At 45.9% G+C, this 26,484-nt stretch overlaps 1 protein-coding gene across 2 annotated transcripts in view; it reads right to left on the bottom strand.

The window, feature by feature from the left end:
- Positions 1-26,484, bottom strand: part of KCNK10 (potassium two pore domain channel subfamily K member 10) — a 132,039-nt gene that overhangs the window by 64,384 nt on the left and 41,171 nt on the right. For both annotated transcript variants that reach the window (XM_029952546.1, XM_029952545.1), the window contains exon 2: positions 9,060-9,394. In XM_029952546.1, coding sequence (XP_029808406.1) covers positions 9,060-9,394 — 335 coding nt within the window. The remainder of the gene's footprint in view (positions 1-9,059; positions 9,395-26,484) is intronic.

Here is a 26,484-nt window from a genome sequence, read left to right as displayed (position 1 = left end):
TGTAAATTTGTTGAATGAATGAGTAACTGAGTAAGGGATTTGGGTATCGAAAGAAGAAAGGAATGGTAAATGTCACAGCCTTGGGAAATGTTCATGGTTCACGAGAATTAACTAACATCTCCCTGCTTCTGGGGAGAACAGTCTGGCAGCTCCTGATCTCTGGCCCTCCCTTATCTGCAGAATAGCAGCTTTGGTTACCACGGCAGCATTAAAGGTCCACGCCCAGGACACAACACAGTACCCCGTCCTCTTCTGCAGCTGCTTGTATCTTAAATGAAATCATGTCGCCACCAAATCATGGTGGAGTCAGGCCCAAAGAGCAGAGCCAGTAAAATGAGTCAGTAGGCCAGAGTAATGACCAAAGTATCTAATATTCTAATCACTGATTAGCAAAGGATAAAAATCCCTAAGAGATCATAAAGGGAAAACCAGTGGCAGAGGTCCTGTTGACTAATATAAAAAGTCCTGAACCAGTCAAGAAGGGGAGGGGAAGATATAGCAGGATGAGAAGGTCTAGGAAATTCCAGACCTAGAGGACACCATGCAGATGAAAGTTTCAGGTTTGCTTCAGATAAAGAGACCATTATAACCAGGAAGTGCCCATTTAGAGGTCAAGAGGGTTCTGAGAAGTTAAGTAACTTGCCCAAGCAAGGATTGAAGGATGCCAGGAAAAAATGTCCACTTCCCAGACATCAAGGTAGTCTGGGATTGGGGTAGAGGGGGAGGGGGTATGCACGGGGTGGAGTGGGGGTGGGGATGTTACATGAGCTGCCCCTAAGGAAGCCCTCCAGTGAGAGAGGAATCCTTGTTGCCTGCACTACAAGACCCTTACAGAGGAACATCCCGCCCCCTCCCTCCTGGGCACCTCATCCAATACTACACCCGCTCTGTGAAACACCTCTCCCTCATGGCTACTACTTGGAGAGAAAATAGCCAAGCAGCCCCATGACCTACACTGGAGACGTTCAAAGCCTTAAAACATCTAAGAATTCACAGCCTGAAAACCAACTGCTATGTATCATCACTTGCCCAGGCTAGGGTGTGGTTCCCCACCAGTCAAGGAAGCCACCTCATGATTTTATTCTTTGAAGTTTACAGAAGATTAAGGTGTTCTGGCTTTCTCCAAAACTAGCCATGACAGAAGTTTCTGAGACCATTGTATTGGGGTCAGGGAAATAAACAACTGAGGCATGAGAGAACACTGAGAATAAAGAGGTTCTTGGGATGGGGTGGCCATCAAATCAAGTTCAAGGAAATGTTTCCTGGACACCAGCTCTGCCTGGGTTACCTCCTTCCTGCCTCATCTTCTGAATGAGAGGAACTGTCCCACCTTTTGTGGGAGGAGAAGACACAGGTTCAGTGGGGTGAGGGACTAAGTCTATCTGACTTTTGTTCTCATGCCCCTTCCTCTCCTCGACATCCCCTTCTTTGAAAATATAATATAGTCCACATGTGGAATGCCACAGTACCAGGTCCGACAGTCCAGGTCTCCTTAAAAATTTCTCCTTTTCCTCCAGTGTTTTCCTTGGGGTAAAAGCTTTCAGAAAAGGCCCAGACATGCTATAGGGGTACACTCACCATTGATGCAAATCGAGCAGCATAGCCAATGGCTAGATCTCCAGGCTCTGGAGTCAGGTCTCCCAAGGCTCAAATCCCCGTTTAACCATGCATTGGCTGTTACTTACCTTGGACAAGTTACTTCTTAGAATTAATTTTCTCATCCATAAAATGAAACCCTATCTGTAGGCTTATTGCAAGGGTTAAATGAACTCAGACCTGGAAGCCCTTAGAAGTGTGCCTAGAGGAAAGTAAACCACCAAGAAACGGTAGCCATTTTTCATTACCTCGACAGCTTTGCAGGAAATCTTTCTGTTACCATCATCGGCAGACTCCCTCATGTCACCTCAGGAGCAAAAGAGTCTAAAGATGGATGGCTAAAATGAACAAATCAAGAGACTATAGATGCTGGCAAGGATGTGGAGAAACAGGCACCCTCCTGCACTGTTGGTGGGAATGTAAACTGGTACAGCCAATCTGGAAAACAGTATGGAGGTTCCTCAAAAAACTATCAGTAGAACTCCCCTATGACCCAGCAATAGCACTGCTGGGAATCTACCCAAGGGATACAGGAGTACTGATGCATAGGGGCACATATACCCCAATGTTCATAGCAGCACTTTCTACAATAGCCAAATCATGGCAAGAGCCTAAATGTCCATCACCTGATGAGTGGATCAAGAAGATGTGGTATATATATACAATGGAGTATTACATGGTAATGAGAAAGAATGAAATCTGGCCATTTGTAGCAAAGTGGATGGACCTTGAGGATGTCATGCTAAGCGAAATAAGTCAGGCGGAGAAGGACAGATACCGTATGTTTGCATTCATAGGTCTAACAGGAGAAACCTAATGGAGGACCATAGGGAGAGGAAGGGGGAAAGAGAGTTGGGGAGAGAGAGGGACACAAATCATGAGAGACTATTGAATACTGAAAACAAACCAAGGGCTGAAGGGGGAGGGGCAGGGGGCAAGGGGCTGATGGTCATAGAGGAGGGCACTTGTGGGGAGAAGTACTGAATGTTCTATGGAAGCCAGTTTGACAATAAACTATTAAAGAAATAAATAAATAAAAAGTATTTGTTGTAAAACTTAAAAAATAAATAAATAAATAAAGATGGATGGTTCTTGTGTGTCCCCTCTGGGTGGAACCGCTGAGGCCCAGCTCTGGCTAAGTGGCTAGCCCCAGGATGTCAAACTAGAAAGATCCACACAGCTCACTAGGGGATAAACAGCAGTCAGGTACAGATGACAGATGCCTCTTCACGCAGTCACACCTTGGAATGATGGCCATCCCACTGTTCCACTGACGTGCGCATTGGGGGCTGCCCGAGTCTTCTGGGACCCTGAGGGTTCTCAAGAATGTTCCTCAAACAGGAGAAACAAAGGAAGAGGGGCAGACAGTGATTAGTGGGGCCAGCACCACTGTCTACTTAATATACACAAGGCTCAGTGTTTCCACCAGGCTCCAGATAAAGATGATGATCTAGACAGCCTCCCTAACCCCTCTAAATGGAATAGGAAAACAGAATAGGAAACTGGTCCATTGTCTCCCTGGGCTCAGGCCACAAGGACACAGCCCCATCGGTGTGAGCAACCCAAGCCAGCACTCACTGAGCAATTTCTGTGAAGGTGACTTCACACTTCAACGTAGAAGCACATTGAGAAAATTTGTCAATGAGAAAATTTAGGATTGAAACCCCCAAAGAGCATTTTAGGAGCTTTCTTCTCTTCTCCCTCAGCAAGGCCCCAGGATGCACATACTTTAGGGGCTTTCTGGCTCTTTTCGTCCTTCCCGAAGAAATCAAATAGTAGCAATCACAACAGCTACAAGAAACAGAACCTTCTGTGTACCATGCATCCGACCCTAACAGGTGGACACTAATACAACTATCTCCATTTAACCCAGAACCGCAGAGCCAGGTGCTTGTCACTACACTCAGCTGCCCACGCAGCCTCTGCTTGAACAAGCGGGGTGTGGAGCACGGAGCAGGCACTCCAGAGATCTCTGCTAAATGGGAAATGAGTCATTTGCAAGTTTTCCTCGTCCAGCTCTCTTAAACGTAGCCCCTTCTCTGTGTCTCGGCATCTCTCACCTGTGATGTTCTAATATTTGTCTTATGGGTCTTCCTTCCTCCACTTTCTCCTTCCACCAACCCAAAGCCCCCATTGCTAAAAGGCTTATTTTTCCAACAGCAGGTTTGCATCACATCACTGCCTCGCTTAAACTCTTCAATGACTCCCCATTTCCCAGGGCAGAAAGCCCAACTCCTCAGCAAGGCTCTCTGGGCACCTCCCAGATCCAGCCCCACTCACCTCCACAATCTTATCTACCACCTCTACCTACACCCCTCAGCTCAGGCCACACTGACCACCTGCAACTCCCTCAGTGGACCACACACACCATTGGGATGCCCTTTACCCCTTTACCCATGGCCTCGGGAATGACCCTCCTCCCACAGTCCATGTTTCTCTTTGAATGTGTGGTGGTTAAAAGTCTAGGACATATGACTCACTGACCATCCAGTAGTAAATCCTAGATCCTCTGCTTACTAACCGGGTGACCCTGAGCGTGTAACTTCGCTGTCTGCTGCCTCTGTTTCCTCATCTATAAATAGGCACAAAAGACTATCCTTGTAGAATAGTCATAGGGACTATAAGAGATAAATAGCCACAAAATCTCCCCTGACCTCTGTTTGCCTCACTGGGACTCCCATTTTTATGTACTTCTACTAGCTCCTTTCTGGCCATCATAAAAGGACAAGGTAGAACAAATGTTGGCAAGGACGTGGCAAAAAGGGAACCCTTTTGCACTGCTGGTGGGAATGTAAATTGGTGCAGCCGCTCTGGAAAACAGTATGGAGGTTCCTCAGAAACTTAAAAATAGAACTACCATATGATCCAGCAATTCCACTTCTGGGAATACATCCAAGAAAAACACAAAAACACTAACTTGAAAAAAATACACACACCCTCATGCTCAAAGCGGCATTATTTACAGTAGACAAGACCTAGAAACAGCCTAAGTGTCCATCGATAGAGGAACAGATAAAGGAGTTGTGGTACATAATATATACAGTGGAATATGAATGGACAGCATTATACTAAGTAAAATAAGTCAGCCAGAGAAAGATAAATACTGCATCATCTCACTTACATGTGGAATCTAAGAAAAAAATTCATGGAAAAAGAGATCAGAGGCCAAAGGTAGGGGGAGGGGGATTGGAAGGATGTGGTAAAAAAAAAAAAAAAAAAAAAAAAGTACCAGCTTCTGGTTATAGGATCCATAAGTAGGGACACCTGGGTGGCTCAGTTGGCGAAGCATCCAACTTCAGCTCAGATCATGATCTCACAGTTTGTGGGTTCTAGCCCTGCTTTGGGCTCTGTGCTGACAGTTCAGAGCCTGGAGCCTGCTTCAGATTCTGTGTCTCCCTCTCTCTCTCTCTGCCCCGCCCCTGCTCATGCTCTGCCTCTCTCTCAAAAATAAATAAACATTAAAAAATAAAATTAAAATTAAATTAAAATAAGATCCATAAGTCGCAGGGATTAAAGTAGAGCATGATGACTAGAACTAACACTGCAGTGGGATATACAGGAAAGGTGGTAAGAGATAAGAGACCAAATCTCCAGAGTCCTCAGCACAAGGAGAGATTTCTTTTCCCTTTTTGCTTTTTTCCCTTTATTGTATCTATATGAGGTGATGGATGCTAACCACAGTGGTAATCATTACAGAAAATATGTTCCAACCATTCTTCTGTACACCCAAACTCATAGAGTGATGCGTGTCAATGACATCGCCATAGACCTGGAAAAAAATAAATGAACTGCAGCTGTTGGGTTACATGCCTCTTGCTCCAGGGTTTCTCTACCTTGGCGCTGCTGACACCTGACTGCGTGATTCTTTGCTGTGGCGAGGGCTGGGCTGTTAATTGCAGGATGTTAGCAGCCTCTCTGGTCTCTATTCACCAGACCCTACGCCTCAAATCTTGACAACTAGAAATGTCTCCAGACATGGTCAGAGGTCGCCTGGGGGGCAAACCCTGTCCCCATTAAGAACAACTGCATGAACCAGGGATGTACGGAAGTGTCGAATCACTATACTGTCACCTGAAACTAATATAACACGGTATCTTAACTAACAGGAACTGAAATAAAAATTTTAAGGGCGCGTGGGTGGCTCAGTTGGTTAAGCGTCCGACTTGGGCTCAGGTCATGATCTCATGGTCGGTGAGTTGGAGCCCCATGTTGAGCTCTGTGCTGACAGTTCAGAGCCTGGAACCTGCTTTGGATTCTGCATCTTCCTCTCTCTCTGCCCCTCCCCCACTCATGCCCCTCTCTCTCTCACTGTCTCTCTCTCTCTCTCAAAAGTAAATAAACATCAAAAAAGTTAAAAACTTGTGACTTTTAAAAATAATAAAATAATAATAACATAACATCACATGACATAACATAACATAATATAAAACTTTAAAGAAATAGTACCACTGCCTGAAACTCTAAGCTTCCGGGGCAATACCACAAGCAGCAGCAGGCACAGCGATAGCAACCTTTTTTTTCTGAGCACTCACCATGTGCCAAACATCATTCAAAGTCCTTCTCAGTGAATTACAGAATTTAATCCTCTCAACACCCCAGGGGTGAGGGATTTGAGGCACATTTTATTGATAATGAAACTGGATCTCAGAGAGGTCAGTAACTTGCTCAAGGTGTATTTTAGTCTTATCTTTTCAATCCCCAGCACCTAGCATGTTACCTGATACAACAGGAGTTCAAAAGAATTCATGGGTGAGGGGCACCTGGGTGGCTCAGTCGGTTAAGTATCTGACTTAGGCTCTTGTCACGATCTCGCAATTCATGGGTCCGAGCCCCGCACCAGGCTCTGTGCTGGCAGCTCAGAGCCTGGAGCCTGCTTCAGATTCTGTGTCTCCCTCTCTCTCTGCCCCCTCCCTAAATTCTCTGCTCATTCTCTTTAAATAAGTAAACAAATAAACTTTAAAAAATATCTTGTAGACTCATTGTGGGATAAAGGCCAGGGTCAGACAGACTTCACTTAGAATCCGAGTTTGGCCACTTTAGGGGTTAGAAAGTTACTCAACCTCTTTAAGAATCAGTTTCCTCATCTACAAAATATGTGTAATTGTGCTAACTTAGAGTTTTGTTGGAATGACTAAGTGAGATAATGAGTATAGGGTACCTGACTTGTAACAGGTGTCTAATAAAGGGTAGTTTTTTAAATTGTTACAAAAATGATCTCAAGGATGTGTGTCTGTGTTCATGTGCATATGTGCACACACACACACACATCTTGTTTCATGGCGAAACTTTTGAGGGCAAAGCAGGGAATGCATTTTATTTATTTATAGTTTTAATGTTCATTCATTTTTGAGAGAGACAGAGAGAGAGGGCAGGGGAGGGGCAGAGAGAGAGGGAGACAGAATCCTAAGCAGGCTCTGTGCTGTCAACACAGAGCCCAACGTGCGGCTCAGACCCATGAACCACGAGATCATGATATGAGCCCGAGTTAGATGCTCAACCAAATGAGCCTCCCAGGCGCCCCCAGGGATGGGTTTGAATAGCAGCCCCAGAATCAGAACCTCCACACCCCACCATCCTGTCTATTGTAGCCTCTGAGCTCTTTCACAAGAAGAGAGCCAAACAATGGGCAATACATAAATTAACAAATGCATGAATAAACTAAGGTATCTGGTGGCATCACCAATGTTATAGATTCAGTTTGATATCTCAATCCAAAAGGATTTCTCTACTGGGCAATAAATAGATGCAAAGCAATGCAAAGACTACACATTGATGCAAAGACAACGGGATGTGATCTTTTCCCTCAAGATCTCACTGTCTATGGGAGGAAAATTCAAGCATGAATCTAGATTGAATTCAGACCACCTTTTACATGTATAGGAGCTAAAAAGTCACAAAAAGTCATCACAATGAGTTTAATTCCATTCTTACTTCAAATAACTCCAGAATTGTTTCTCCCATTTTCTACGGCATTCTAGGCCTTAAGTCTGGCACAAATTAGTATAACATTCTCATCACCACAAACTTGATAGCATTTTTTTCATAAAAGGAGAAAAAGACAAAGCTATCCAAGAAATATGAAACACTGCACTTAGATTTTATAGTTTTCTTTTCTTCATAAAAATTACAGGAACATAGGTATGAAATCATATTTATTCCCAGGGGAGTGGGGAGAGAATGTGTATTTCTAATTATTGAAGAATCAAGTCAGATTATCAAATTTTCTTTAAAGGGATAAGATTGCTATGAAGATTCCAGATCATAAGTAGCCCCAAAATTCCCTTATTCCATCAGTGCAGTTTCAAATAAATAAATAAATAGCCAGGCCAGTCTTGCAAATCTTGCAATGTCCTGGATTGCAGTAGCCATTAGAATTTAATGCAGACACTCCCAGAGCAGAAAAAGTTACGGGAGCCATCTTTTCCATCCCCCTGCCTTGCAAACTTTAGAACCCCTGGAGAGACATGACCTTCCCTTGCTCCATGAACATCACTGCCATGCACCAGGACCTACTCTTCCTGGCTGAGGAGGGTGTGTAGGATAGGAAATCAATTTTCAGCCTCCAAGGCAGCCATCCACCTTCCATCTCCTGCATGGTGGAGCCCTCCAACTGGGCTCCCAACCATTTCCCTTCCTCCCTCTGGGACTTGGCTCTCTGCCCTTCACAGGCTTCTGAAGCCTCCTGTTTCATTTCCTCCCATCACACCACCTGAGAGGACTCTCTGTCTCCTATGGCCAAGTTCACTCCTGCCAAGGCCACCCCCACCCCCGCTTTCACTGCCTTGCTTCTCTAGGTCGTAGCTCCAAGTTCTCTCCCTCCATCTCTTTATGGATGCTATTTTCTTAAAATCCAAGCTATGCAGCACCTTAGCATATAGTGCCTGATACAATAAGTATTCAAGAACAGTAATCTTGATTATTGCTATTACTGCTGTCTTTATTTTATGCCCATAAATCCACCAAAATCACCCTCCTAAGTCACTAACAGCCTCTCATCCCACATCTGGTGGTCTTACTCCATTTTCACTGACTTGGGACAAGTTAATACACCCCTGCTTGCTGAAAATTCTTTCTGTGGCACTCAAGACCCCCTCTTAGCCCAGCATCTCCCACAGACTTCAAAATCAGGAAGTTAATCAGCACACATAGGTGGACTTGACTTTGAAAATCCAAAGCTCTTTCTTCTGCCACTGCCTCCAGCCACCTCATCTAAAAGCAGGTGATTCGAAACACAGCCCACTCCTAACGTCAAGGCATCAAGGCTGTTGCATGTGTGGCCCCTCTTCCCCCTCCTCATCTGGCTCCTTGGAGGTCTCAGCCCAAATGTCACCTCCCTGGAGAAGACCACGCTGACCATCGGGAGCATCTCTACCAAAGGCAAAACTCAATGAGAACCAAGGTCAAAATCAATACTGTCCCTTCTCCCCACAGGCTGTGCTATGGTTGACTCGCTCCCTGCTCACCTGGATCAGCGTCTCCAGCTCCTGTGGGCTCACGCAGACATGGTCTCGCAGGAATTCTGCCTTCTCCAAGGCGATGGTATTCTTCTGGCTGCTCTCGAAGGGCTGTTCCAGCGCCCGGAAGACCAGACCGCCCGTGACGAGGTAGACCACTACGACCACAAAGATCGCAACGACCGTTTTCCACTTCATGACGGTCTGCAGGCCCCCCTGGGGGGCGCCTTCCATTCTGGCTACGACCGTGGCTCGGGAGGAGATGGAGAGGCGTGGGGCCGTGTAGTGCCCGTTAGTGGCACCCTTGGGCGGGCACACCGGGGGTGCTGCTGCCGGAACGGCCACTGAGAAACAGGGTGGGAGACAGGGAGAGAGAAAGTTTGTTTATAAATACGAGACTTGTCAGAAGCAAAGCACAGATGTCTTTCTCAAACCAGCTTTCAAATGTGAGGATTACGAACTGGCTCACCAAACCGCAGTGAGGGAACCTGATCGGTGCCGAGGTGCCTGTTTGAGTTCTTAAAAAACGAGCCCCACGAATTCTGGTTTTAAAAAAAATAGTATTAATTGAGTTTCAAGTACTTATATTTCTCTACAAGGTCCAATTTTGAAAGCCAGTGATTTACAGTTCATCTCTTCCCATAGGTTCCTTGGTTAAACAATATGTAAGATAAATGACAAACCACCATATTTGAAAAATAGATGTATTATTCAACTTGGAGAGGAAATAAATAGGAGATGGATGCCCAATGACTCTGTCCATATACCGAGGACTGGGTGATACCAAGAGCAGAGAAGAGATTAACATCTAGCAGGGTTCAAAGTCCCTTTCATCCAGGATCATAATCACAAAACAAAGAAGGGCAAGCTTGGTATCAGAAACAAGTCAAAAATCACACCCAGAAAAAACAGGTTTGGGTTTCAGAAGACTACCAAAGTGATATAAAAAATTTTTTAAAAGATGGATTAGAATGCGGGAAAAAATAATGAGTGATGTTTTATACCAATTAACTAGGTTTTCCTAAAGAAAAAATAAGAATAATAGATTCTAAGCATATTTCTCAATAGAAAATGCAATGACTTAGATGTAATCACTCCTGATCTATTGGTAATAGAATTTTTCTTCTATTTTCCTCCAGAAAGAAGTCATTGGAAAAGAAATTTCCCCTCATGTTGAGAACACATCGAATTCTCAAAGGTCCCTGGTCTCTGTTAGGGCAATTTCGTTACCTTGGAAATAAATATGTTAAGCTGGAGGCTTTTCTGGAATGGCAGGAAGAAGAGGGTAGTGTTGCACATGTAATGCTATCATGCATTTCAGAAATCTGGCTTGTGCAGCAGTGAGCAACCATTGCACTTCGATATTGTTCTGCCCTCATTATACTAATGCTCATTATAGTCTCCGCCATAGCACAGCCTGGCTGTTGTGTAAATAAGGTATTAGGAGATGACAAACTTAATTACCTAAGTGGGGCAAACAATCCCACTCAAGAGAGCTGACTGCTCAGTCCCTGCCCTGGGAAACTCAAGATAAATAAAAGCAAGGGCATGTCCTTGCACCAATGACCCTGATGACATCTGGCCAGAGGGTGGTCACCTTGAGGAATCTAAGTCTGTAAACATCTGCCTTTCCTTCTGGAGCCTCAGAATCAGCTTTTCTCTTTGAAAACCAAGCAGAACAATCAGCCTTTTATTGTATATTATTCTAGCAAATGAAATTATTAGATGTTACATTTCCTTCGGACTCACTGAACACAAAACTGTCTGGAATCCCTGATTGAAAGATTTAAGAATTAGGATCAGCACTGTGGGCATTATGTTCTTGCTAATCCTTCCTCAAAACGCTTCTTCCGGGGTCCTACTAGCCCTTGTTGATACTGAGGTGCGTCTTGTCTTGGGCACCTTTCTTTCAGCCTTGCCCCCACATTTCCCATTCATTCAACTTCCCTGTATCTCAGTCCCTTGCACCTCTCATCATTCCCAGAACCATTGACCTTATCAGGGCCTTCGTCTTGTCTAACCTGAACCAATCCAGCAGCCTCCTAAGTGACCTCCCTGCCTCCACTCTCACCTATCTTTGAGAAATCTAGGGTTAAATACCAATTCCAGAAGCACCTCCTCCCCTTTTCTCCTACTCCCCTCTGTGGATGTTGGAATAATGGCCCCCAAAGATACCCACATCCTAATCCCTGGGGCCCATGCCTATGTTACCTTACAACAGGAAAGGAACTTTGCAAGTGTGATTAAGTTAAGAATCTAGAGATAGGAAATTATCCCAGATAATCTGGGTGGGCCCAATATAATCATAAATTTCCTTAGAAGAGGGAGGCAGTACTGTAGGAGAAAGACATGTAAGGACAGAAGCAGAGGTCACAAGCCAAAGGATGAAATCATCTGGAAGTGACAAGGAACAGACTCCCCTAGAGGTTCTTGAAGGATCCAGCCTTGTCCACACCTTAATTTTGGCCCAATGAAACTGATGTGGAACTTCTGACCTCCAGAACTGTAAGATAATAAATATGTATTGTTTTCAGCCACTAAGCTTGTTACAGCAGCAACAGGAAACTAATATACCCTCACGAGACTAGATCTCTCTTGACCTACCCTCACTGTCCTGTGTTTACTTGTCATCTGAATTAGAGCTTCAGGAGGGCAGGCCTCAGGTCAGCCCTCTCACCTCTGTACCTGGTGTCCCTAGGTGCCTGCCACACATGCGCTGATTAAACAAATGAAGAGCAAAAGGAAGAGACGTGGGCACATCTGAACCACACACACACGTGGGTGAGGGGTGTTCAGGGGGAAACAGCTTAGCACCCAGCAGCAGGTGCTCTGACACAGCGGTGTGCTGTTCACGCCTCCACACCGTCATGAATGTTCCTCTGGCCGGCAGCCCTTCCCCACCTTCACCTGCCTGGGAAACTCCCATCTGCCTCAATCTCAGCTCCAAGCTGCCTCCCCTGTGAAGTCCTCCTGGACTCTCCAGGCATGCCTGTCCCTCCACGAACCTACAAGTTCCTTGGAGTCTGGAAAGCTTGTCTTTTCATTGTTGGACCTCCCTTTCTTGGCATAGTGCCTGGCATAGAGCAAATGTTGGTTTTCTGTTGTTGTTGTTGTTGTTGTTGTTGTTGTTGTTGTTAATTTCTTCAAACCATAAACAAAAGCCCCATCAGAGTCACTACCACCCTCAGGAACAAGCATTTGTGTAAGGCTGGTGAGCATGACGTGCTGTGCTGCAGTGGGAATAGGTCAGAGTCCCTCCCAACTTCAGGGATCTGACAACTTACTTAGGGGACACCCTCCACACTGACAGGTGACAACCATTAGAAGGAAGCTAAATGATGGCCTTGAGCTCAGAGGTCATCTGTAGCTGGGACTCATTCACAGACTTGCATCATGGATGTTTCCAGAACTTCTAGCATCCCTGAGGCTGAGCAGAATTGAGCTTGACAAAGGTCTTTTTCCAGACCAGTTCCTGATGCCAGTTTGCTAAGAGACTGTCTCTGGGAGCAGAGTCTGAACAGAATCCACCAATCTCAAGTTTCCAAAGCACCAGGATTTGGGACCAGAACTTCAGTCCCAAATCCATCAGTCCTTGAAACCACCACTTAGTCTCTCTGTTCCCTTATCTGCGAAAGGTGGATAATAAGGACTCAGTTGGAGGCTGCAAGGTGCATACATGCTCATGGTCACTGCAGATCCCCGATTTGCAGATAAAGAATCTGATACCCAGAGAGGTTACATGACTAAACCAAGGTCAAGGGGGCAGAAGGTAGGGAGCGGGGCAGGGGTGGGATGGTGGGATTAAAATGAGAATAATGTGACTTCAAAGTCAGTCCTCTTCTGGAGCATAGGAACAGAAAAATAGAAAACAAAGAAATTCCCTTGGTGGAAAGGGCCCTTTGATCTAAAATGTATCAATAATGGATGGGCCATATAAAGTAATGATCTATCATTTTTCATGACTCCCATGGAAAAGTATCTGGCAGCTAAAGTGCGGCCAAGAATTGATGAGAAGGGAAAGGCTGGAAGACACTATCCCTCAAGTTAATTTTCATTTAAAATGTTTCCTCACAGGGGCACCTGGGTGGCTCAGTCATTTAAGCGTCTGACTCTTGATTTCGGCTCAGATCATGATCCATGGTTTATGAGATCAAGCCCTGCATGGGGCTCCTTGCTGTTAGTGCATAGGCTGCTTGGAATTCTCTCTCTCTCTCTCTCTCTCTCTCTCTCTCTCTCTCTCTCTGCCCCTCCCCCACTCTCACTCTCTCTCTTTCTCAAAATAAATAAACATTTGGAAAAGAAAAATAAAAGATAAAATGTTTCCTCACAAACATTAGCCCATTCCACCGCTACCTAAACATGGGTCAATACGGGAGCACGTATGGAAATCTGCTCCTTCTTGGTTGAACAAGTTTTTGTTGTTAGTAGTTGGGTTTTTCAGGCTTTCCTAGGCCCTGTACTTCCCGCATCACCCATTCCTGTGCTCAGTCAACAAACATTTGAGTCAGCCGGGCACCGTGCTGGGTGCTAAAAACACAGAAATGAGTAAGACACAGCCCTGCCTTCAGAGTCAGTGGGGAAATTGACAAGGCTCTCACACACGCATGGACCCAGTTCATCATCACAAAACCTCCCACAAAGAGCAGGTGTCCTTATTTCCCTCTCTTGACAGGTACAACACTGACGGGTGACCCTGTCCAGCCTGCCACAAGCAGTGGCATCCTTGGATCCGTCCTCTAACACCTAACCCCGGATGCCTCCGCTCCTCTTTGCCACTGGAGACAAATGACATCCGCAGAATTCAGGGTTTCTTGGAAACTTGGAATGCAGCCACCTCAGAGGTCCGCTGTCACGAAGCCATGTGACTCTGCCTATTAACCCAGGCAAAGTACAACTGATTGCAACACACTGGCAAGAAGCAAAGAACGCCTGCCCTCCCCCTTTCCCCTCCTAGCCCTCCCAAGTCTGGAATCTGTCCAAGGCCACCTGCACGGACGGCTCGGAGCTTCCGGAGAGCTCCAGGTAGAAGCTGAGTCTGGAATCCTCACAAGGCTTCCCTGGGTGTAGTGAACAGCAGGGGTGTCAGAAAGAGGGAAGGAGCCACGAAGAGCCCCACCTGCCTGCAGTTGTCCCCGAGGCTGCTTTCACCTTTGCTGTCCTCTAAGAAGAGCAGAGAGAACACGCACGCTTGCTCTGAGCCCAGACACCCCAACAGCCAAACCTCGTTCTCCCAGTTTGCTTGGCTGTGCCTTAAAGGTGATCAAGCTGGTCCTGGTAAGAACGCAGTGACGCTCAGTCTACACACCCTAAATGAGCAAGCCGTGTCCCCAAAATGCCGCCACAGAAAAGGCTCTCCCTTTGGGTTTCATTATGTCTCTCTCCTAGCCCTCGTAAAACATCAGGCTTTCTTTCCAGATGGAAGAGACCAAGGCATTGGGAAATTTCTGGGGAACTTTAGAGACGAAGAGCCAAGACTAGAGAAGATCAGGCTGAAAGAAAGGTTGGGGGGCGGGGGTCAGGGAGCTGAGAACACACTGCCACCTTGACTCACATCTGTCCTCGCCTCTGTCTTTAGGGCAAGACCCTGTCTTCTCTCACCTGCATCAGTCACTTGGAAAGCCTCCAGTCCTGTCCCCTGAAATCCATCCTCCACATGGCAGCCAGGTGGCGCTCTCCCAGGTGTGACTCTGAACACCTCCACCTACTTCAGCTCCTCTGAAGACACCACAATGATGCCAATAAAGTGTAGGCTCTCCTTCCAGGACCTGGTGCCTGCCTGTCTCTCCAGCCCCACCCGCTGCCACGCCCCCACAGGCAGCCTTCGCCCCAGCCAAACCCAGGAGGCCCGGCCCCTATGTGCCGGGCCACCTGCTAATGCCGCCACCTGGGCCATCTTGCGTCCCAGATACCCTTCTTCTCCCCACTCTTTATCTGGCCTACAATGCCTCCTACTTCAAAACTCACTTCATGTGTCATCACCTCCAGGAAGTCACCCTGACTGTCCACCCCCCCGTATAATCAGATGTCCTTCCTCTCTGCTCTGTGTCTCAGTGTGGACTGAGACCCTCCTACTTATAATTTTGCTCCATTCCTGAATTCACTCACGCCTCCATCTATAAATCTGCCTTGCACCCACATTTGTGATATCAATGTCACACACTGGCCCAACAGAAAATGTGACTGCAGAATTCATTGAATCTGGCAGTATGAGAAGCCCCAATACTATAGTATTTTTTCCCACACACAGACATCCAGAGTTGAAGTGTTCTCAGACAATAAACAGTCCAAGGAGAGCTCTTTATGATTTGTTCAATTCCTAGGGAAGACGAGGAAGAGCCCAGGACCCAGGCTCCTCCTTGCCCCTGCAGGCTGCCCACTACAGGCCTGGCGTTTTCCAGTGCTGGGCTCCTCTTTCAAGCTCTGGGTCTCCCCACCTTGAGGTTTTGCCAACGGGTCCCACACTCTACCACTTGTCTTGACTCTACAATCAAGGCGTAAAGGCACACAGCCCCAGATGGGGATCTGTTGTCTAGTTCCAACATTCTTCGCGAAAACCATATTTTGTCTCTTGCTCTAAGTTTTTTCCTCCATAATTTAAATTAACTAAAGCACTTAAAAAAAAAAGAGAGAGAGATTCTTTTTTCCCTACCTTTCAGGTTAAAAATAATATAAGCTGCTGCCATTCCCAAAATACCTCCTTTACCCCGGACCAAAGGTTCTAAATCCCATCTTCAGGGCCCATTCCTACAATACAGAGGTTTCTGCCTTTCCCAGGCATTTTGTCAAAAGCAGTTACCTCTCCTCCCTGGGCTCCACAAAGGGGACTCTTCCCAATCAGTATGGAGCCAGGATGTCCTTCTAAAACTCCAGTCCTGCTCCTACTTAAAACCGCACAATTCCTCCCACACCTGTTTACTCAGCTTCCAATGTTCCACATGCTATGGGTCGTCTTCCTTCCCCAGCTCTGCCTCACCCTCCACATGCTGCCCTCTGACCCCAGCAAACTGGGTATGGGCTATCTCAAGCACGTAGGTCACAAGTAGTTGTACTAACCCAAGCAATTCTTGTTTCCATATCCACAGGAGAAAGCAAAACTAAAAAATACGTCTTGACCCATTAGGCAGAAAGGTCCTATCACTTACGTCCATAACCCCATGCCTAATTCCCTCACCTTGGGAAACGTGTTCACTGCCTCCCACCCCAAGATGATGATGGAAGCAGTCGGAGGTTCTTTGATAAATTCCAAATTTATCAGAGCATAAAATACAGAGGTGGTAAGTGCACTAATGTTTTACAGTGATGAAAAGAAAGGAGCACTTAGAAACTTGATGTGTCACTGATTCACTTATTCAACAAACACATGCCAACTACGTGCAAGAGTACATCACAAGTTCCACACTCAGTGTCCAGGCTCCCGAACCACCATCCACCAGGAGGCTGAAGAACCCAATGATTTTGAGAAGAGCAAGGGCCATGTAAGCCAGTGGGTGTAAGCCTCCTTGTAGCTTTGATTCCCCTCAATCTAGCTTTAATCCTTCTACTCCCTGCTTCGTCTGCTCTGATCCAAACTTCCCCTCTGCATCCCAAACCTTTCCAAAGACACCTGAGGACCACCATAACTGAAGACCTCCCCAACTTTCTCTGCATCTTCAGGAATCCTTCCTCCAACTTCTTCAGTGAAACCTGGGCTTCCCCTGAAGACACTGTCCTCTGACTATGGCCTTCAGGTAGAAGTTGTTCAATATCCCTCAACCACAATGTCAGGGCCATGCTGTCCTGGAAGTATAACACTCCACACTCTTGTGTCCAAAACTCTGTTCCTTTGAGACCCAAACTCTCTGGTTGCTTCACTTCCTCCTCTTCTCATGGCTGGCTGGGGTAGAGCGGACTTTTCTCCTTGATTCCCTGAAGCGTCCATCCAGGTCCTGCTTTCCTCCTGAGTTATTTCGGTTGTTCCACAGACAATCCCTCCAATACTCACACCTCCCATCTCCTTCGTTCTGTCAACATGACCATCATCTCCAATCCACTTCAGCCAGGGTCCTCCAGAAGCAGATCCCGAGATGAAGACGGGCTTGCAAGCAACCTGTTTTGCTTCCAGAAGGCCGTAAGGGCAGAGGAGGGAAGGGCAAGAAACCACGAAAGAGTGTGACTCCAGGTGAAGCTTTGTCCTCTGAGCTCAGAAGAGCTCTGCAGCATCAATTTCATCTCCAAGTTTCCCCCACCTTGAGGCTAGGGAGTGAGGCTTTTCTTCTCCTACCCAGTCAGTCAAGGCTTCAGAAACCTCTGGAGGGACATAAATGCCCAGGGGCATCCTGGGCAGAGGCACTGGTAGACCAACAAAAAAAAATCTCCTGAAAAGGGACTCTTTGTAGGGACAAGCTACAGGGGAGAAGCACCCAGAGTCTGCAGGAGGAGTGCACAGGGCCAGGAAGACGGATCGGGAAGACCTGGGGGAGCGCCGATGGCTTCCGCCACCACTACCTCTTCCTATGGCACATCCCGAACCCCGTCCTCACGAAAAATGTCCCTGTCTCAGAAATCCTCCAGTAACGAAACCCACTTCTGACCTGAGCATCCCATCCACCAGACTCTCCCCCCATGGTTACCCCCACACATCCCCCCTCTACCTCTCACCCTCTCTCGGGCCCCACCACCACCACCCGGTGTTTTCTTCCTTCCCTGCCCAGCTTACATGGCAGGTTCAACACTTCGCTCTCCATTAACAGATTCCACATCCTTTCCTTCTGTTTTTTCCTGGTGCCACCCCCTTCTTTGTTACTCCTTCTCTCTGCTCAGAGACCACATCCAGGCTGCGGGACGCTGCTGGGAAAATCCAACAGCCAAGGGGATTGCTGCAACTGGAACCTCACGCTTGCCTTCCCGAGCTGGCCCCCCGGGCCACACGGCAAGCTTCCCTGTCTCCCTGCTCAGAGACAGCTGTCAGGACAAACGTCATGAAGACATTAGCTGCATCTTCCTGTACATAAACTTGAAAGGGTAGATAACAATCCCCTACAAGATAGCTATCTACTTCACAAGGGGATTTTTCTGGGAGAAGCATTTGAACAGCAAGTTCCGTGTACAGCTAGCAAGGGCTTTCGTTTATATTTATATGTGTTTGGGAACGAACTGTTTATGCAGAAGGAGCTGTACCCTCACTCTGTCCTAGTCGCAGGGTCACTGAGATAGAATCTCAATGCCCCAGTACACTGTCCTTTGCGAGCAGCCTCGGCCGCCTGCATTTCCAGCGTGGCCACCCAGTGCTCCTGGCTTGCTTGGGAGTCACTGAAACCTCCTACGAAAAAGACTTGGATGGGAAACAATTTTCAGATGGCTCTCCCTTCACCATGCCTCCTAAGTCGCAGAAATGAATGAGATCCATCAAAGGGAGAAAACGGTGTCTACAAAACAGCCCACAAAATGGCTTTGCCTTTGAGCATCACCCTCTGGATAATTCCCCCTTAGAGTGGCTCCGCTAATGCAGTATCAGGGCTGCTGATATCAGCAACATTTCCGTGATTCACCGTAAATGCAGCCATCAGAGGCTGGGAGTGAGTGCAGGCGGGAGGAAGGGAGAAACCCTAAAACGGAAAAGAATACCCACGTTGTCCCTCATGAGGCTGGGGGGACAGTGCGGTAGCAAACATAGCAGTCCATTTCTCTGAAGACTGAGATGTGTTGGCAAATAATATTGGTAGCTCTAATTGGTGAAGTCTTCCAGGAATCAAAGGACTTACTGAAAAATTGGGGAAGCACATCTAAAAACACAGGGAAGGGATTCTCCAATTAACCAGTACACCTAGGTTTTGGGGGACAAAATGGGGTCTGATGAAGCCAGAAATTCTTGCTACCATGGGGATCCAAGGGTTAACCCAGGCTCCAAGGGAATTTCCCAACCAGTGAGCTGCTAAATGTAAGCTGGACCTTTCAGCCAAACCAACATGTCACTCCATCCCCCAAACATCTGCAGTCCTTTCTCAGTAACAATCCCTCCTGCTAAAGGGCAAATCCCTCTAGATGCCCCTTGCTCTGGACCCTTAGCCTCTAAATCTTCCATAGTCCCAAACTCAGTGCACAGCTATAATAAGAGCTCAATTAATGTTCATGAAAGGGATTCAACGTATGTTGGTCAAGCGTCTAGTGCTTCAGGCACCAGCAGGCAAAAGGTGATGGCATAGAACCCTGGTGTCCAGGAGCTCACCAGTTAAAAAGACAGAAGAATTCGGTGAGGCGGTCTTCACTGCCACTCCCATGGCATTCAGAAAAGGTCCAGCACTCCAGGATCAAGAGAAGGCACTTGAAATCTCAGACAGCTAACAGATTCCCTGCATGGATCGTAAGGAAATCTGATACCTGCTGTTCTGGCCCCTAAACTGTCCCCCAAGAAAGAGCTCATAAAGCAGGGTGTACGGAAGTTTTCTTTGGTATCACTTACAAAAGTCAAATTCCTCTTCTGTGTTACCATCTTCTCATAGATCCTTAGAGCCACACCTGTTACCCAGGCAACCTCTCTCTGTGATGGGTTTGTAGCAATGAAGCAGTCACCAAAAACATATTTCCTTTCAAGGAACCGCCCAGTTATAAGAACCATAGGACATGATTCAAAAACCTACAACCAAAATACAAATTAATGAATATTGGCACGTAGTTCAGTTCAATAAACTAACGCAAAATAAAAGTGCTCCATTCAGCTTGCCGTGTAAACAAATGTTAAGTAGGGATGCAAAGTCCTTGTGAATTGCAAAGCCCAAGGGAAAAACCACAAGAGGGGGAAAAAAACATTTTCATAGATAGTTAAACCTTTGGATTCTCAGCTTTTCACCAAAGAATTTAATCTTCCCAGAAAATCCTAGCTGATGGGCACCTAGGTGGCCCAGTCATTTAAGCATCAGACTTCAGCTCAGGTCATAATCTCACATTTTGTGGATTTGAGCCCCACGTTGGGCTCTGTGCTGATGCCTCAGAGCCTGGAGCCTGCTTTGGATTCTGTGTCTCCCTCTCTCTCTGACCCTGCCCCACTCACACTCTGTCTCTCTTTCTCTCTTAAAAATAAATAAACATTAAAAAGGAAAAAAAAATTAAAGAAAAGAAAAACCTCACTCATATGCAATGCTTCACACATTTGGATTCAACCTGTACTTAATTGCTTTGAAGTTTGCCTCCAAAGAAATCCTTTGAAATACAGTCTTTTGGTTATGACTCTTCTACTTCACAGAAAGAAGGAGGAAAAGGGCATAGAAATTGTTATAACAAATTAAAAGAACCAATGTCACAACCCAGCTATCTTGGAATTTGTGGGCATTTCCAAGAGTTCCCCGCCATTTAAAGACTCTTAATGGCCCCTCAGATGCAGTTGCATTTAAGCGACCATTACTAGGAGGTGCCAAATTCAGCAAAGCCATTTGCTCCACAGCCACAGGGCTAAATTAGGTATGTCACCAAGATAGCACTTGGTTCCTCCGGCACAGCCCAAAGTGCCACAGCACTAATTCACCGAAAATGTCCCCATGCAGCCCATGTCATGACCTTCTCGAAGTAGTTCACAGGTACCAGGGCAGTGTCCTTCCATTCTTTCCTACCAACAACTAATGTTCCCCACAGCAAGAATGCGGTTTCTATCATTTGATGAGTGCCTACTATGTGCTCAGCACTCTGTGAGGGGCTCGAAGGAAACTTAATAGGAGCATTAGCTATCACCAGAAAGAAAGGTCCTTCAAGGTTGGCATTTCTTACTGGTCCTGGTGACTCAACCCAGAAGCAGACCATGTGGTAGCTTCTACGTGACCGTCTAGTTAGGATAGGGTTGCTAGATTTGAGAGTGTGCTAAAACTCACATCACATAAGATTCACCGTTTTAACCATTTTAAAGGGTACAACGCAATGCATGCTGCAAGATTCAGCAAATAAAACTGCAGGGCACCCAGTTAATTCTGAATTTCAGATAAAAAAAAGAAGTTAGGATAAGTATATCCCAGGCAATATCTGAGATATACTTGAAAAAATGATTCTTCTGAAATTCACATTTAACTGGGTGTCCTGCCCTTTATCTGGCAACCCTAAGTCAGAGGAACACAACCATTAACCAACCACCCAACACAACCAGCCAAAAATGTAGGTAAGTATTACACTGAGTGTAATCACAAAATCATATAGAAACAACCGGGCTCCCACCCCTGGCACCGGACCACAACTGCTCTTCGCAGGACCCCCACCACCTCCACCTGGCCAGATCCAGGGCACACCACCATGGCCTCATTCAACTTGGCCTCCCACAGAAGTCCACGTGCAAGGAAAAATCTCAAGATTTTCCTCCATTCTGTTTGGTTAGGTCTCTTTAAATCCATTCTGGGGGCACCTGAGTGGCTCTGTTGGTTAAGCATCCAACTTTAGCTCAGGTCATGATCTCGCAGTTCGTGAGTACGAGCCCAGAATCAGGCTCTGTGCTGACAGCTCAGAGCCTGAAGCCTGCTTTGGATTCTGTGTCTCCCTCTCTCTCTGCCCCCCACATCATACTCTGTCTCTCTCTCTCAAAAATAAATAAACATTTAAAATAATGTAAAAAATAAATCCAGTCTGCAGATTCCTCTTCCTAAAAATGTGTAAATAATGGGCTTTTATGGGGTTCATCCTGGCACCCTTTCTTCCCTGTATTCTCCCCATAACGGATCTCAGGGGCCATGGTTTTAAATGCTACCCATTTGCCGATGACTCCCAGATCTTTATGCCCATGGAAGCAGCAGGCAGAGGCCAGCAGGAGGCAACTCAGGGATCGGTGTGCAAAAGTCACAGGGGTTGCAAGCATGGTGTGTTCTAGGTGATAAGCCAAGCCAGCCCTGGAGGTGTCCAGAGCCCCCTGCTGCTGAAGAGCAAGGGAACCCTGGGTGGCTTCTCAGGTTACATGGGTGCTGACACCTGGGTCACCATGGCCATCACCACAAACTCTGAACCACTTACAGCCAGAACATAAACCAAGTATTTAATGAAAACAATCCCAAAACATCCTCATGGACTACACAGAGGGCCATGTAGCCACTACTCTAGCGGTGGCATTGCAATGTGCATTGATAGAAGCTGGGATCAGAAAAGTGAGAAAAACATTTGCAAGGAGAGGGCTTCTTGGGAAAACGGTCTTGGACTGTGGGGGGAGGGCAGACTGTTTCTTCGAAGAATAAACTTCAACTCCTGAAAACCTGTGCAGTGACGTAAGTCACTGGCATATCTCAATTGCGTCTCACATTTTGTCCAAATTGTACTTGATTGCCAACCAGCCAAAAAAGAAGGCTCCTCTCCCAGGATGGCATTAACATCTACTCAGTTTGCTCAAGCCAAATGGCCAGATCCTAAGAGGCAACCCCACTTCAGCCTCCCTGTTCCTCCCACTCTCCCAGAGTTCTGTCATTTCTACCTCCAAGGAGACCAAGCAGCAACCTTTGGTCCTCCTTCCACCTCCCCGACCTCCGGCCCAGGTCACCACCTCTCTGAGGGACTTTGGCCATAGCTCCTCCCAGGTCTTTCCACTCCTATGTTCATTCATCCTCCCAGCCATTCTCTGCACAGATGTCAGAAAACACATTCATGGAACCCTCTTGCCCTGTTGACTGGAATGCAAACTGGTGCAGCTGCTCTGGAAAACAGTGTGGAGGTTCCTCAAAAAATTAAAAATAGAACTACTCTATGACCCAGCAATAGCACTGCTAGGAATTTACCCAAGGGATACAGAAGTGCTGATGCATAGGGGCACATGTACCCCAATGTTCATAGCGGCACTTTCAACAATAGCCAAATTATGGAAAAAGCCTAAATGTTTACCAACTGATGATTGGATCAAGAAGATGTGATTTTTCTATACAATGGAATACTAAGACTACATGGCCATGAGAAGGGATGAAATCCTGCCATTTGCAGCAACGTGGATGGAACTGGAGGGTATCAGGCTAAGTGAAATAAGTTAGTCAGAGAAAGACGGATACTATATGTTTTCACTCATATGTGGATCTTGAGAAATTTAGCAGAAGACCATGGGGGAAGGGAAGGGAAAGGGGAAAAAGTTACAGACAGAGAGGGAGGGAGGTAAACCATAAGAGACCCTCAAATACAGAGAGCAAACTGAGGGTTGATGGGGGGTGGGGGAGCGGGGAAGTGGGTGATGGGCATTGAGGACAGCACTTGTTGGGATGAGCACTGGGTGTTGTATGGAAGCCAACTTAACAACAAATTATATTTAAAAATAAATAAAGGACTTCGGGAGTTAGGATTTAAAAAAAGAGGAAGAAGAAAACACTTTCAAATGTAAATCATACTGCTTCCCTTCCTCTCAAACCTTTCAGTGCTCCCACCATTGCATCTAGGATAAAAGGCAGGTCCCTTACTACGGCCCCCAAGGCCTGACAACAGATCCTCATCCCCCACCTAACCCCTTCCCCTGCATGCCAGCCTTCCTTCCCTTTACACAGGGTCTTCTTTCCCCCACTCTTCCCATGACGGGCTCCTGCCCATCTTTTAGGTCTCAGTTTAAATGTTATCATCTCGGAGCAGTCTTTCCTGACCACCCTAAATAGCCTCTCTCCATCTTTCTCTAGCTTTGCAGGGATCATGATGGGAGTTACATTATTTGCTGGTTTACTGTTGATTTTAGCCATCTCCTCCAGCACCTACCCCACTAGACTATCAACTCTGAGGGCAGAGACCTTGCTTGTTTGGTTCCCTTTTATACACCCAGTGCCTGGTACATGACACCTGCACACGGTAGGCATCCGACAAATACTCTGAATGAAAGCACGAAGCCAAGGAAGAAGTTTATTGTATAATTACACCAAATTATACCAAAAACCAATAATGTAAGGTTTTTTTTTTACCTAAAAGGGCATCCTAAATACCAGCTGGTCCTCTAACACCCTCAGCTAGAGGATATAAGCACCTTGTCCAAGCAAACAGTGACACCAGAATACAAGCCTGGTGTCCATCTCATTCTTGTTTTTTTACTTTTTAAGTTCTTTTTTAAGTGTTTATTTATTTATTTATTGTGAGAGAATGAGAGTGAGCATACATGCAGGGGAGGGGCTGAAAGAGAGGGAGAGAGAGAATCTGTGAAATCATGACCTGAGCTGAAATCAAGAGTCGGAGGCTTAACCTACTGAGCCCCCCAGACCCCCGGGTGCATCTAAAGCCCAATCTGCATCAAGACCCTTGGCTGCCTTGATGCTCAGTTACAAGAAATTCTTTAAAAGAGCAGCTTGACCCTCGATTTTGTATTCACTCGAGAATTTAACTTGAGCTTCTCAATTAGGTACTTATAAATCCTGCCACAATCCCAAACCTCAATCCTTGGTGTTTAGGACAGGATTTCATCCACTAGGAACAGAGAGCAAGGGCTGAGGCATGGGAGACACCTACTTTGCGAGCAAACCCCAAAACGAATTGGCAAGCAGCCACCACGCAGTCACCGGTATGAAGGTCAACTACATCTCTCCGCAGGACCTTCCATTTAAATAAGCTGCACACAATCTCAAACCAACTCCTTTTTTGTTCCTAGGCACTCACCACAAATGCCCTAAACTGAGAGCACCAAAGTTACAGAGACATGCTCCTTTGTAAATAACAGCACATAATATCTTCTTTTTTTAATTTTATGTTTATTTAGTTTTGAGAGAGAGAGAGAGAGATGGTCACAGGCAGGCTCCGCACTGAAAGCACAGACCCTGGTGTGGGGCTCGAACCCACAAACCTTGAGATAATGACCTGAGACAAAATTGGACGTTTAACCGACTCAGGCACCCAGGCATCCCAGTATCTTTACTACCATAAAGCCTGCCACCAAGTCCTCCTGTGCTTAAGAATCAACAGAGGCTGTGATCCATGACCTCCTGATATAACTGCCACATTGCACAACTCCAGGAAATGCCATTCACCGTTGTGCAAAACACAACCTGCACAGCTGTACACGGCGGCCCTACCTCTTAAGACTTACTTCAGCTCTCTCAAGTTTGTGATTGCACTACAATTTGGACATGAGCTAAAAAAAAATGTTCTTGTGCCAGAAAATTCACCTTTCCTTCATCACAAGCAATCACTAGATACTTCTATCAAACTCTGCAGTCTGCTAAAGAAAAAGGTGATTATCACTCTTTAAGGTTTTTAAATCACTTTCTGACAAGAAAACTTGATATGAAAAAGTAAACTGAAAACAAAGATCACAATAAGATCACTCTTGCTAGGACCTATTTACGTACTAAATCAGTCAGGATAACCCAACAGACATAAGGTCTAAATCAAACCAAAAACCTTTTTAAAATGGAATAAACCCTCTCTCCCTTTTCTATGACTTAGTTTTATGGATCTGTGCTTGCATGGGCACTTCAAAGGTTATTTTCCACAGCAGATGCTAATGCAGATCTTGCCAGCACCGAAGACGTTAGCTAGTGACTGAGATCTTGAGGCTGGAATTAGGATAACAGTGGCACCACTTACGGACCAAACCTGTGCACTAAAAATAGCCAAGGGTAATGTGGAATAGACCAGAGATGTTCAAAGTCTTCAAACAAAACCCTTCCATTTCAGGTTGTGTTCTAAAAGTTTGAGTTTTAAGTAGAAATTCAATTGAATTGAATAAAATTCAAACATTACGTGGAAATTATAGCTATAAATGCAAAATTTCATTTGAAGGAAGGCTTCAGGTAAACCTTACAAACATAAGATCTGAACCAAACTGAACTTCCTTCAGATCAAATAGTTTTGCTCTGAAAGTTTGAATTTTGAGTGGAAATTCAACTGAACTCAATAAAGTCAAACGTTAAGTGGAAATTATATAGACACAGATAGAGACATAAAATTCCATTTGAAGGGAGGATTTTAGGGGTGTCTGGGTGGCTCAGTCGGTTGAGCATCCAACTTAGGCTCTGGTCATGATCTCACAGTTCATGGGTTCGAGCCCTGTGTCGGGCTCCGTGCTGACAGCTCAGAGCCCAGAGCCTGCTTTGGATTCTGTGTGTGTCTCTCTCTCTGCTCCTTCCCTTCTCATTCTCTTTCTCTCTCTCTCTCAAAAATAAATAAACTTTAAAAAAATTTTTTGAAGGGAGAATTCTGTTCTAAAAGCCTGAACACCTCTCACCTATTCCACACTACTCTTGGATATTGAATATTATATATTATATTATGTAGTGTAAGCATAATATGTTAAATGCTAAATACATATAAATGTTACATAGTACCTCGTGTTTTATATAGTATAGTACAGTGTAGTACGGCATAGTATAAAACAATATAATATAATCTCAAAGCAAGCTGTAATGGCTGGAATTTTGACGAGGGGCCCAAAGTCATATGAGTTTTGCCTCCTCACTCTCTACACGCAGTCCCAAGACCTCCTTAGGACCCAGAAGACTCCCGGAATATGGATGGAAACCAGGCATCTGGAAGAAAAAGCACCAAATGG

This window comes from Suricata suricatta, chromosome 9 (genome assembly GCF_006229205.1).
Source record: "Suricata suricatta isolate VVHF042 chromosome 9, meerkat_22Aug2017_6uvM2_HiC, whole genome shotgun sequence".
NCBI classification, from domain to species: domain Eukaryota; kingdom Metazoa; phylum Chordata; class Mammalia; order Carnivora; family Herpestidae; genus Suricata; species Suricata suricatta.
The sequence above is the reverse complement of the archived record's forward strand: the minus strand, read 5'-3'. Positions and strand labels throughout refer to the sequence as shown.